The sequence below is a fragment of the Bos grunniens genome, chromosome 5 (assembly GCF_055505025.1).
Source record: "Bos grunniens cultivar Pamir isolate PY7600 chromosome 5, Bosgru_T2T1.0, whole genome shotgun sequence".
In the NCBI taxonomy this organism is placed as follows: domain Eukaryota; kingdom Metazoa; phylum Chordata; class Mammalia; order Artiodactyla; family Bovidae; genus Bos; species Bos grunniens.
The window spans coordinates 61,018,017-61,032,250 of record NC_141169.1 but is presented as its reverse complement, the minus strand read 5'-3'; the positions used below and the strand labels follow the sequence as shown (position 1 = coordinate 61,032,250).

General features: G+C 35.1%; 1 protein-coding gene across 8 annotated transcripts in view; it reads left to right on the top strand.

Annotated features, from left to right (window-relative positions):
- The window catches only part of NTN4 (netrin 4), a 130,005-nt gene extending 117,922 nt beyond the window's left edge, over nucleotides 1-12,083 (top strand). For all 8 annotated transcript variants that reach the window (XM_086400786.1, XM_086400784.1, XM_086400785.1 and 5 more), the window contains 3 exons: nucleotides 2,665-2,733; nucleotides 4,739-4,909; nucleotides 10,644-12,083. In XM_086400786.1, coding sequence (XP_086256912.1) covers nucleotides 2,665-2,733; nucleotides 4,739-4,909; nucleotides 10,644-10,780 — 377 coding nt within the window. In that variant the 3' untranslated portion in view covers nucleotides 10,781-12,083. The remainder of the gene's footprint in view (nucleotides 1-2,664; nucleotides 2,734-4,738; nucleotides 4,910-10,643) is intronic.
- The last annotated feature ends 2,151 nt before the right edge of the window (nucleotides 12,084-14,234 follow it).

Sequence of the window (14,234 nt, the reverse complement as noted above, 5' to 3'; positions counted from 1 at the left end):
CCACAGACGGCAGCCCACCAGGCTCCCCTGTCCCTGGGATTCTCCAGGCAAGAACACTGGAGTGGGTTGCCATTTCCTTCTCCAACGCATGAAAGCTAGGCCTGGCTTATTTAAGAAACAGCAAGGAGGCAAGTGTGGCTGGAGCAGAGTTAAGAAACCACAGTTTTAATGCATTCTCCTAGAGAATTATGGACCTTTCAAGAATCAAGAACTCAAATATGAGAAACACTCGATATCAGCAATTTTGTATCATGATTTTTTTTCACTTAACAATCTTAAGATCATTTTCTTAACTGGTGTTACTTTAATTTACAACAGGCAAGAAGGTAGGAAAGATTAGATAATATGAAGTTGTGGTATCTATCTTTTTAGCATTTGAAAAGGAAAAATCTTTCCCATTAATTTTGTGCCTTAATGCTACTTAGTCTGAATTCTATGTTTGAACAATTGCTTTTGAAAGATTTCTTCTATTTTTCTAATGGTTTTTCAAATTCTCCAACTTTGTTTACCTATTTACCTGCCATGTTTCCATAACTAGGAATATAATGCATTACATGAAGATACTCTTAATTTCTACCACGTCTTGTGAGATGGAGAACATCAGATGAAAATTTCACTTAACTGGCTTTAACTAGTACAACAGAACTATAAATAATACTTCTTTTATGAAATATTCTAACAACCCAGTATAACTAAATAGGTTTTCCTCCTCTTCCAGATTTCTATTAAGAAAACGCGTCTGGGCTGAGGCCTAATCAAGAAAGATTTATTCAAATTTTAATGTCTGATTTCTTAGCATATGAAAAGGGAGTACTGGAAAGCAGCCAAGAAAAGGTTTTCAAATAACAGACCTATTCTTGTTCTTTAAAAAAATTTTTTTCTTTTTTCCCCTTTTTTATTTTCATACAATTTTTAAAGGTTACTTTCCATTCACAATTATTACAAAATATTCACTATATTCCCCATATTGTACAATACATCTTTGAGCCTCTCTAACACTCAATAGGTTGTACCTCCCACTCCCCTACCACTATGTTGTCCCTCCCTACCCATGTTCTTATAGGCTGAAGGACTAAAGAGAAGAGCATTACATTCAGGAATAAGATATGCCATTGGTGGCGGGGAGGGCACTTCCCTGGTGGTCCAGTGGCTGAGGGTCTGTGCTCCCAATGCAGTGGGCCCAGGTTTGATCCCTGGTCAGGGAACCAGGTCCCACATGCCACAACTAAGAGTCTACATGCCGTAACTGAAAGATCCCACATGCCCCAGCAAAGATCTTATGTGTTGCAACTAAACCCAGTTCAGTTCAGTTGCTCAGTTGTGTCCGACTTTTTGTGACCCCATGGACCGTAGTATGCCAGGCCTCCCTGTCCATCACCAACTCCCAGAGTTTACTCAAACTCACGTCCATTGAGTTGGTGATGCCATCCAACCGTCTCATCCTCTGTCGTTCGCTTCTCCTCCTGCCTTCAGTCTTTCCCAGCCTCAGGGTTTTTTCAAATGAGTCAGTTCTTTGCATCAGGTGGCCAAAGTACTGGAGTTTCAGCTTCAGCATCGGTCTTTCCAATGAATATTCAGGACAGATTTCCTTTAGGATGGACTGGTTGGATCTTCTTGCAGTCCAAGGGATTTTCAAGAGTCTTCTCTAACGCCACAGTTCAAAAGCATCAATTCTTTGGCGCTCAGCTTTCTTTATAGTCCAACTCTCCCATACATGACTACTGGAAAAACCATAGCTTTGACTAGATGGACCTTAGTTGGCAAAGTAATGTCTCTGCTTTTTAATATGCTGTCTAGGTTGGTCATAGCTTTTCTTCCAAGGAGCAAGCGTCTTTTAATTTCATGGCTGTGGTCACCATCTGCAATGATTTTGGAGCCCCCCAAAATAGTCGGTCACTGTTTCCATTGTTTCCCATCTATTTGCCATGAAGTGATGGGACCAGATGCCATGATCTTAGTTTTCTGAATGTTGAGATTTAAGCCAACTGTGAAAAAGACCCAGTACAGCCAAATAAATAAATAAATTTTTAAAGATATGCGATTTGGAGTTCAAATAGGTTTTGGAGTTCATTTAGCATTTGGAGTTCAATTAGGCTTTTGTAGCTCATTTAGCATTTGGATTTCAATTAACATGGTAGTTACCATACTCTCCTGCTTTGGTAGAATCATCAAAGGCCATGAGGTATCCACTCAGGTTGCTACAATTTCTGCAGGAGCAATCCTCTGCTTTGTTTGGATGATAAGCAGTATTATTGAACAAATCACAATAGTTCATTTTAAGCACTTTTGATTTATCTTTCCCATTATTTAATCCCATTATGATTTTCAACTTGCAAATCTTGTGCTCTGATTTCTCAAGAAACTTTAGCTAGAACCAATATGTCAATGTTTCCTACATCTTTGTATCTACCTACATCAGTTACAAGCATTAAAATATATCATTGTTTCTACTTTTCTATATTTTTCTTACATCAATACTTTGTTGGATGATAACTAATTCAATTAAAATAGTTTTCTTTTAAGTGACTTTTCATGGTTTCTTATGGATTATATTGTACAAATCACTCAAGTCTTAAAAGGTTATGACACTTGGATTTACTTGCTGATTTTTTTTTTTTACTTTGTTTCCAAATTACTAACACCATGTTCATTTACTTTCTTTAGGTAAATGTGAATGTAAGGAACAGGTGTTAGGAAACTCCAAGGCATTCTGTGGAATGAAATACTCATATGGTGAGTCTGAAGTCCATGAGTGCTTCCAAGGATCTATTCAAACTACCTGTACAAAGAGTTTTGAAGGAAATGAGTGGCCTGGTTTATGACATTCTCAGTAAATCAAAGCATTAGTCTTATGTAACAGTAGTAAATACAGTATTCTGGTCTTGACCTAGATTTTCCTAATAGAGATGGTTTTGAATGTCTTAGTGAGAGTAGGAGGCTTTTAGAGCAAAAGCAAGGTTATCCTAGTATGTGGAAAAGAGGCAGACAACAACAACAACAAAATCTTGACATATAATCCTTTCCTATGAATGATTCTTATTTTATTAATCTAAAAGGAAAGTCTCTAGCCATTTAAATGACTCCTTGGCCAGTAGTACTACTAAGTAGAAATCAGTTTAAAGCAGTGTATTCACAGTGATTAAAAGCTCAGGCTTTGGATTCAGACCTTATGTGTGTTTTATTTCTGGTTTATTGGGTGGGTACCTTAACATCTTGCCTGGAGAATCCCAGGGACGGGGGAGCCTGGTGGGCTGCCATCTATGGGGTTGCACAGAGTTGGACACGACTGAAGCGACTTAGCAGCAGCAGCAGCAGCAGCAGCTTAACATCTCCAAACTTCTTCATCTGTAAAACAGGGATGATGCCATCTTCCCCATGAAATGAGATTTTTGAAAACCACACAGCACATTTCCTTGCACATACTAGATGCTCAGTAAGTAGTAGGAGGGAAGGAGAAATATACTGGAAAGGCATTGAGACTAGCTCTCTGCCTGACTCTCTTCCCTGCCATCTCTGTCTACTCCTCTACCTTTCAAATACCCAGAAGATAAAGTGTATGGACAAAGGAAAATGTCATTGCCCTAAGTAAAGACTGTTACTATTTTTAAATTCTAAATGGCTTTATTCTTAAGTATAGGTAGCTCAGATGGTAAAGAATAGGCCCTCTATGCCAGAGACCCTGGTTCAATCTCTGGGTTGGGAAGATCCCCTGGAGAAGGAAAAGGCAACCTGCTCCAGTATTCTTGCCTGGAGAATTCCATGCATAAAGGAGCCTGGTGGGCTACAGTTCCTACAGTCCATGGGGTTGCAAAGAATTGGACATGATTGAGCAACTAACACTTTCACTTTCAATATATTAAAGATGCCTTATCTTGCTGCCATATCATTGACTAGTGTCTGAGTCTTTTATTATTCCATAACTTATACAGCCCAAAATATACATAATTCCTATCCACATCCACTTCATAAATGGAAGAGTATAATAGAATCATGAAACTGGAGCTCTGCCATCACACAGGACAGCTTCCTAATCCCAGTCAGCTTGAATTTTACACCAGGGAAGAAAAGTAACCAATAATATTTAATCTCTTTAGACTATGTAAAATATGTCCTGGCAATAACGTTTTGCTCCTTGTCATAACATTACACAAAGCCAGCCATAGAGTATAATATAGTCAGAATCTAAATAAAAGCCAGGATAACAATTCTACTTCCTGTGCATCTTTTTTCTTTTTAGATTTGATAGCTGAATGTGCTTAAGATTTATTTGCAGTAGACAAATGGTTGATATTCTCTTAACATAATGATATGGAAAGAAGTAACATTTGAAAATGTCTAAGAAGGAAGAGGATAGTTAATATAGATAGATTGGATGAAGTTAGTGTAAAATCAATGAGCCTAATGATTTTCTTTTATTGAGATATATAGTTAATATATAATATTATATGTTTCAGGAGTATAACTAGTGATTCACAATTTTAAAGGTTATATTCCATTTACAGTTATTATAAAATATTGGCTATATTCCCTGTGTTGTAAATACATCCTTGTAACTTGTTTATTTTATACATAGAAATGTGTACCTCTTAATCCCTAATGATTTTTAAAGCATATTTCCACATTATAATCACTAGTTCACTTTTCCATTATACTCTGAAATGCATATCTAAGTTGTTCAAAGTTCAAAGAGTAGTATGAAATTCTATTCATTTTTACTTTTGGAATTGTGTTCCTACAGTGCTAAAAATAAAGATCTTATCGGCTCATGATAAAGGATCTCATGCTGAGGTCAACGTGAAGATTAAAAAAGTCTTAAAATCCACCAAACTGAAAATTTTACGAGGAAAGCGAACACTGTATCCAGAATCATGGACTAACAGAGGCTGCACTTGTCCAATCCTCAATCCTGGTGAGCATTAGATGTTACTAGCTTGATCCCTACCTTGTCTCTGCTGATTTGCTGCTTGTCTTACATTGTCTGAATCACAATCTAAATAAACTCAGCAAGAGCATCTCTCCTTTTCACCACCTGAATTCTGGGGAAAGTCCAAACGGAATTCTTCACATGCTCTATGAAAGTAAAATATTTTAAAATCCAGCAATTTAATATTTTCTGTCTTGAAGAGAAGTCTCAGATTGGTTCCAGTGGCAGTAGCAAGGAAAACATTTTCATGAATTCCTCTGCCACTAATACTGTACTGGAAAGCTAGGTCCTATTACAATGCCCTGGTTAGAACTTGCTCCCAAAGGAATTTCAAAGGCAAAATTCCATCTGTGCAAATAATATTGAATTCATTTTTTCTATTGCATGGGAAGCATCTGTTTCTTCTGGATAGAAAACAACTCTCAAGTTGTCATCATCTTCTTTTTCATTAAATGATCATTCTGGTTTCAAATCAAGAACAGTAAAAATAAACAGCAGCAAAACTACAGAATCTTAGAGAAACTTGGAATGGAGGGAAATTTACACCTTAAAATAATATGACAGACACAGAGGCAGGCCAGTAAGCATGGGATTCTGATCTGTTTACCTTATAAGCACACTCTTTACATTGTGTCATAATCTGCTTATTTCTCTCTCTCTCTCACTAAATTTGAGGATGGGATTTAGATTTTTGACCATACTGTCTCCAGGATCTACCATTATTTCCAAGATAATAGTACTGCAGTACACAAATAATGAATTCTAGCAAAACAAATAATATATTTTTTAAATCTTCTGTACTTCCCTGTTTACAAAGTTGCCATTTGTGTCTTAATGACACTGCTGAAACAGGTGCATAATTTGTGTTCTGGATCTAATTCTTTTCAAAGTTAAGTCCAGGAAAGCACAGTTACATTAAGAAGTCATTTATGGTCTTTGGTTAATAAATTTGAGAGAAGCAGATAACTGAGTAAGAGAGAGAGAAAAGCTATCAATAAAATATCCCCCAACCTAAACAATCTAAACAATGATATAACTGTTGACTTTGTTGACTAACCTCTCATACCCTTTTTGTAGCTCTTCATATTTTATTTAATCTAAATTTTATTTATTTATTTTTTATTTTATTTTTTCACTTTCTTTTTTAAAAATTTTATTTTATTTTAAAACTTCACAATATTGTATTGGTTTTGCCAAATATTGAAATGAATCCACCACAGGTATACATGTGTTCCCCATCCTGAACCCTCCTCCCTCCTCCCTCCCCATACCCTTCCTCTGGGTCGTCCCAGTGCACCAGCCCTAAGCATCCAGTATCGTGCATCGAACCTGGACTGGCGACTCATTTCATATATGATATTATACGTATTTCAATGCCATTCTCCCAAATCATCCCACCCTCTCCCACAGAGTCCAAAAGACTGTTCTATACATCAGTGTCTCTTTTGCTGTCTCGTACACAGGGTTATTGTTACCATCTTTCTAAATTCCATATATATGCGTTAGTATACTGTATTGGTGTTTTTCTTTCTGGCTTACTTCACTCTGTATAATTTTAATAAGGAAAATTTAAAAGACATTTTAAAATATGTTTCCAAAGAACGAACTAATCAGAATCTTGGGTTTTGAATACTGGAGACTGAGTCATTAAGTTCTGTTTCCCAGTGATCTCTGCATAGGGGCTCTTTCTATAAGCACTTTTGACTAAACTGGCAAACGAAAAAAAAAAAAAAAGAAATCTACTCAGTTTTTTAGTAAGACATTAAAAACAAAAGCTTTGACCATCTGCACCGCCCTCCAGGAAGTGAACTATACTTCCTAATCAGGTTTCTGCCAAACAGAGTAAAAGAACCAACTGAGTTCATCACAATTGAAAACATAAGCACAATTATTCAAAGAATTCTTGAAAACATGTTTATTCACTTTGATAAAAAGACTTTGCCAAAGCAAAACCAGACACTCTTTCACTTTGTTTTCCATTTTTACAAGTTTAATAGCTAAGGCCAAAGAAAGCTGATAAGAAAACACTGAAACCTTACACGCCAACCTGTTTCCTTTGCTACTTTTGAAAAGTAGTAATCTAGTTGGCATCCCTAAAAATTCATTCATTCTTACTTTCAGGCATATATTTGCTCATTCATCTATTGAATATTTTAGAATGTCAAGACTAGCACTAAAATATTGTATTTTCTTTTTCTGTGGATAAAAAGTGAGCTTTGTGCCCTCAACCTTTCAGCAAAGTAGATGTCAAAAGCAAAGAGATATCAAAATTAAATGTAAATGCTAATAAGTGATACAACAGATAAAGTTATTTTTCATGCTAACTTTTGGTATGATGCTGTTCCATAATTTACAGATTTATTCAGCATCATTTTCATTAGTTTAATTTATATTTATACTTTGACATAATGGCAAACTCTTATAATATTTGTTTTATTTATACTTTCAAGGTAAATTCATCTAAATACTAGACTTAACACTGAAAGTTTCCTAAAAATTATTCATTGTATTTTTAAAGAGGGTTTTATTATTTTAGGGATGATACAAATAATATCACAACCATTATGTTTCAACTAATTTGTTGATTAAATACTGGGATTCTTTTTCATGGAGAAGCTAAGGTTACCCTTTAAAGAATTTAAATAGCTTATAATTCACCTTACATTTATGCTCTCCAGTGTTTAAAACCTATGTCATTATTTTCCTTTTTCTTTTGTCTCTCTCCTTTTTTTGTTGAAAATATCATCGTAGCTATTTTTAAGTTTAGGACTTAAAGCTTTTAAGTCCTAGACTTAATTTCTTTTAATAATCTTGATTTCTTTTAATAATTTAAATAACCTTTTTTATTATTATAGAAGCAACACATGTACATTATAGAAATTTAGGGGAAATTTTTAAATTTTACACTTGTGTCCTCCAAAGATCATTTCTGTTAACATCCTAGTGTGAATCCTTCCAGATATTTCTCTATATATGTATACATTATATTTTTAACCAAAATGAAATCATAATATACACTTCATTCTGCAACCTACTTTATTCAGTTAATGATCTTTACCTTAAATTTTTGTTTATTTTCATATACTCTAATACTGAGATCATATTCCAATTTCCCAACTGATCCCAAAATGCTCTTTAGGGCTTGTCCTTGACAGTATTCAAACCAAACTATTGAATCCAACTATTCAATCCAAAATCACAAATTGTATCTAGTTTTTAAGTCCCTCAAATATCTTAGATTTATGATGAGTTTCTTTTTAGTGCATTAGAAATTATTGTTGAAAAAAATAGGCCAGGTGTTCTGTAAATTATCCTGCCTTCTGTATTTGGTTGGTTCTTTGTAGTGTCATTTAGCTTGTCTCTCTACTTCCTATTTTTCTTGTAATCTCTACAGTTTATCTTGATAGGCTCAAGATAAGCATTTTGGCTAGCACTTATTATAGATATTGTTGTGTTGTTTCATGTTAAATCACATCACAAGATATACAGTACCTGGATGACCCACCATCGCGGATCTAAACATCTGGGTTGCTCAAACTGAACAGTCTGATCTCTCCATTGGAGAGTTTTGTTTTCCCTTTTGAGACTAGGAAACAATGAGTGTGAGTTATTTAGCCACTATGCAAACATCCAGTTCCCATCAACTATTCACTTAGTGATTTTGTCACCCAACTGGCAATCCCTTCTTGGATGAATAATTTAATTAGTTTGAGAAACGTTTTTTTCTAATTTTGTCTAATTCCCTTCATTTATTACATGACATTATTCTGTAAGAGGACTTTCTCTCCCATGGTGGGCTATTAGGTTACTATGAAATATAGTTCCTATTATAAAAGCAGGATAAAGGCTAAATTGTTTCCTTTAATCAGCAATTTCCAAAGTAAGGAATGGTTTTAACAACTGTCTCAAGATGGCAAGTTAATTTCTCTCTGATACTTTTTGAGTATCACTTTGGAATTATGGATTTTTGTTGATTCAGTATGTTAGCACACAATTACTATGCTCTTGGTGCTCAAATTATCGTAACTTTGACAAGTTATAACCCTCCTTTACTGATTCCTTTACTGTGCCCTTTTAAAATGATTCCTATGAGCCTTTTTAGCATAATAAGTCCCATGCGTACCTGTATCTTTCTGCCTTGGAACTAGAAAAAGCATTTCTTCAAGAAGCTTTGTTTTGTATTGTTTTTGGTGATACCTGTTATTAGAGACCACGTTATGTTTGTAATAGGTAATCCTTACCATTAGAATGACATTTTTTAAAACCATTTCAGAAAATGAAATGGGGCTTCCCTGGTGGCTCAGACAGTAAAGAATCTTCCTGCAATGCAGGAGACCTGAGTTCAATCCCTGGGTTGGGAATATCCCGGGGAGAAGGAAATGGCAACCCACTATAGTATTCTTGTCTGGAGAATTCATGGACAAAGGAGCCTGGTGGGTTACAGTCCATGGGGTCGCTAAGAGCCAGACAGGACTGAGAGACTAGCACTTTTACTTTCACTCCAGTGAATGAACAAGACTATATATATATATATAAAATCAAGACTTTAAATTGATATTTTCAACTGAATTTTAATGTCTCATGTTTTCCCTTGAGTTTTAAAGTGTATGTCTCTTTATCTTATATTGGACAGTTTTATTTTATAAATGTAATTACTTATTTGTTTTACCCTATAATATTACAGAAAACTGTTTCAAAATACCAATATTGATATTACTAAAGACATCTACTGAGGGAGATTATCATATTTCTATTTATTAATGTATAGATAATGAGATTGTCCTTTCGGTTTTTTTATTTGTTAGCCAAAAAATTTTATTTGAAGCCTGAAAGGAATTTTATAAAATTCTTTTATTATAAAATCAGCAGTAGGTCTTGTCAAGTCTCATCATTTTTTAAAAGTATGACAAACAAACATTCTATATTCCAAAAACACTTTATCTAGGAGATATGTACTGTTTTGTATAATCCATACTTCTCTTCCAGTGTTGTTGTTGTTCAGTTGCTCAGTCGTGTCTGACTCTGTGATGCCATGGACTGTACCCCACCAGGCTCCTCTCTGTCCATGAGATTTTCCGGGCAAGAATACTGGAATGGGTTGCCATTTCCTTCTCCAGGGAATCTTCCCAACCAAGGGACTGAACACACATCTGTACGCATCTCTTGCGTTACAGGTGGATTCTTTACTGCTGAGCCACCGGGGCTTCTCTTTCTTTCAATATGTTTTCCCAAATGGTTGTTTCACTTTTATAAAATCCTCCTTAATGTACACTACCATATATAGTGAGTCCCCAAGAACTATTGGTTTATAGCAGCATGTTAAGTACCCACAGAATCCTCACTTCTTCACCATGGAGAGTGGTATATAGCAAAGAGTAAAACTTCTACCATCAGACAGGGCTAAGCTTGAGTCAAAGAGCTACTGCTTACTGGGAAACACTGTTTCTTAATCTTGCCAAGCCTCAGTGTCCTTATTTGTAAAATGAGGAAAGAAGAAAAGTGATACCTACTTCAAAGGATTATTTTTAAGGTTAAATAAGATAATCCATTTAAAGCATTTGGCACTTAACGAATATTTACCAAATTATTGCCTGTGACTCCCTATTTCAACTGTGAATTGATAAAACTTTGAACCATGTATATATAAAACTGCTAAAATCATATCTTTCCCTTCCATAAATTATGATACTGCATAGCCCCTAATATTGTTCTCTTTTAGGTTTGGAGTACCTCGTAGCAGGACACGAGGATGTAAGAACAGGCAAACTAGTCGTGAATATGAAAAGTTTTGTCCAGCACTGGAAACCATCTCTTGGAAGAAAAGTCATGGATATTTTGAGAAGAGAGTGCAAGTAACAGTAAAGGTTTATAGCACTTAATGGCACGTCTCTATGTACAAAAGACAAACTTAATGGAAAGGAGACCTCAAAAATGAAACTGGAAACTTTTTTAAGTGCCAAAATATATAGAAATGTTCCAATGCATGGACCTTATTTAATGTATCTCTTTTGGGCCCATGTTTAAATGCAGTTTGTTTCATAAAGAAGAATGAAAAGTCCTAATACTGATACCTATTTTCTATGAGACTGATTCTGAAATTCATAACTATTAAGGATATTTTAATAGCAATATGATATTTAGCAGTAATCTATTAAGCCCAATGCACCTAACAAGGACTCTTCCCATCTTCAGACATGTTACTTACATTTGTGCTACTTGAAGTAATTAATGAGATTTTAAGGAATTCCCAACCCTACTATCAGAAAAGGTGTTTCTTAAAAAGAGCCTTCTCTTGCGTGATGTGTGTGAACTTTGGTCTGTGGAGTGTTAAATGGATCCTCTCCACATGTATATAGTATTTCATTGTATAAAGCACTTTACTACCTACCACTTGTGTTGTGAAAGTTTGGAGACTGCTGTTGACAGGAAAAAAAGAGAAAAAGGTGTGTATGAAAACCTGCTGAAACAGAAGCACTGCCACCACGTGTGGAAAAAAATGACCACATACAGAAAGTTGTACTCTTTAACCTTGAACACTTAGAGAAACTATGTGAAGATGCAACCTGAAAGGAGAATATGTTTGCATGAAGTCTCAGCTTTGGGCTAGAGGTTAGATTCCACAGATACCAGCAATGGTCAAACTTTGAAAAATAAAAAAAACTAAACAAGAAGAGATTCTAAAATAAGAGAAAGGAGTCCTAAGTATAGAAAATGCTTGGATAAAGAGGAAATGGACTTTAAATTGTAAAAAGCCCATTTATTTGCAATGCACTTGTATACACTTCAGAGATTATTGTAGACACAGAATTTGTTTTTTGTGTTTAGTATTTAAACCTGAATATTGAGACAGTTTCCTCCTTGTCTTTATTAACAGTATATGGTCATTCTGTTCACTCATTTTTGGATGCAATGTATGTGATAGTTCACCGAATTACAGTTTTTCATTATTATTCATCTTCTGTATCCATCATAACCACTATATATACCATTTCTTCTGTACTTGAATATATAAATCGTGAACCACAGTGCCATAAGATTAACTTCACATTCAGAACATATGTTTTTCCTGAGGTCCTGTGGACTAGCAAAAAATTTATATATATTGCTCTGTTAAGTTTTTTATACTTCATATATGTAATAAAGAAATATGATCTCCTTACTTTTGCCTCATTTTCTGATCAGCTCTTTCACTGATATTAAAGATTGCTTTCTCTCAATGTAGGAGCTCAACTCTAATCCCTTAAATTAAGAAAATAAAATATCGTGGGGTTTGGGAATGGAGTGGAAGCTAATTCAGAAGGGTTTACTTTCTGTAGCTGTTGGATGTGAACTTTTTTCATCAGATGCATTGCGTTTTTATATTACATTTACTTTTTAAAAGCAATAAAATTTCATTGTTGAAAATACAGAAAACCATAATGAGAGAAAAATATGGCTATACTCCAACAATCCTGTGATAATAACTATTAGCATTTCAGTGTAGATGTTGCTAGACTGCTTTCTATGCATATACATACCTTTTATAGAACTGGAATTATACTATACATACTATTAGGAAATCTGCTTTTATAACCTGTAGCATAGGTCTCAGTTTCTTCTCTATTCCTGTCTTATCCTGGTAGATGGAATGCTACCAGGCATTTCAGCAGGCATAATTTACAAACAACTTATACAACATAGTGGTAAGTACATCATATCAATAAAAATAAAAATATATCAAATATATGACTTTCTTAAGTTTCAGAATTGCCAGGTTGCCTTCGTTTCCATTTCACTTTACATAAAATAACCCCTTAAAAAGAAGAATATAAATAATGTCTATTTTTTAAAAGAGTACAAAGATGCTAATAATATATTATTCAGTAAAAGAAAATGACAGAACAATATGTACAGTATTAGCTCCCACTCCTAAAACACATTTATAAAATATACAGCATTTCAAAAGTTCTGACAGATAGATTATATAGTAGTAATATTTGCCCCTGCAGGGGAAAGAAGGAGGGAGGCGTTCACCTTTTATTTTACATATGTCGGCATTGCTTGACTTTCTTTCCTTGATTATGTACTGGTTTTGTAACATTTTTAAAATAATTAACTGTTAATCAATTGTTTTTAAAGTATGTTCAAGCAAAATCATAGCAAAAATTTAATTTAGCTAGTTTACCACATTGCTGGGGCCCCCTATATGGCTTTCCATTTACAAGCAGCTTAAAAAACATGTCTTTTGATCAGAATCCAGTCCTTATGATTCGAATCTTCACTAGGTACTCTTTCAACACCTTTTCTGGCAATATTCTAAAAAAAAGGCCCCTCTTATGATCATTTCTTAATGCCTTGATTTTCATATCATTTTTAGCCCCTTCACTGCAGTTTTAATTTCCTGTGAGCATTGTTGGCTTCCAGAGGGAAAAAAAAAAAAGAAAAGAAACCTCATGCTCCCCATTTGTAAAAGTAAATAACAAAATGAAATGTGAGGAAGCTGCCTCCTGACCCCACTCCCATCCCACCATTCCATCATTCTGCCACACTTCTGTATACTTTCTCACCCTTGGCATCTTTCAAAATAACCATGACGGTACCAAGGCAACAGAATCACATACAGCTTCCATCTATGGCTGCAGATGAACATGAACACTTCCTTCGAGAGCTAGTGGGAAAGTCTGCCCCCAGAGCTTTATTCCCTGTACCGCTGGGCTTTATTAGCCAGCAGATTAGTTGCATAATCTTCACATACTTCTCTGTATAATTTGTCTGAGGTCAACTCAGTCTATGCCCTTTTATTACATCACTTTCCCCATAGAGGAATGTTACTAATATTTAGTATTTGATGCAATGGAAATTCTCAATCATAGGATAATCTTTTAATAGTGTCTGCTAAATGAGGTCAAATCTGTAGGGATATGATTGTGAGTCCAAAAAGCAGTGTCCATCTGGCTAGATTAAACAGAGAGCAAGGCCTGTTATGGGTAAATATAGTTCTTTGGGATACTTTGGGTTCTTGCAGAACAAATCCCTTTCTAAATGATTAGAGACTTATCAACTCTGAAGGGTGGGAAAAAGAACCTTGAAAATTCCTTGTGCTGTCTGTCCCTTTGCCACTCCCCTGGAATGCTTGAGAAAAAGGAGCGTGAGTACCGCCTCAGCTGTTGAGAGTTTTGTCAGAGGCCCCAGGACTGAATTGCCTTTGTGTTCATTGTTTCAATGATAAGCAGTCCCCTAACCTAACTTTATCAAAGATCCAAAGTTACTCATGATTTATTTCCCACAGTTTGGAAGGAAAATATTTACGAACAACCTCAATTTTGTAGGG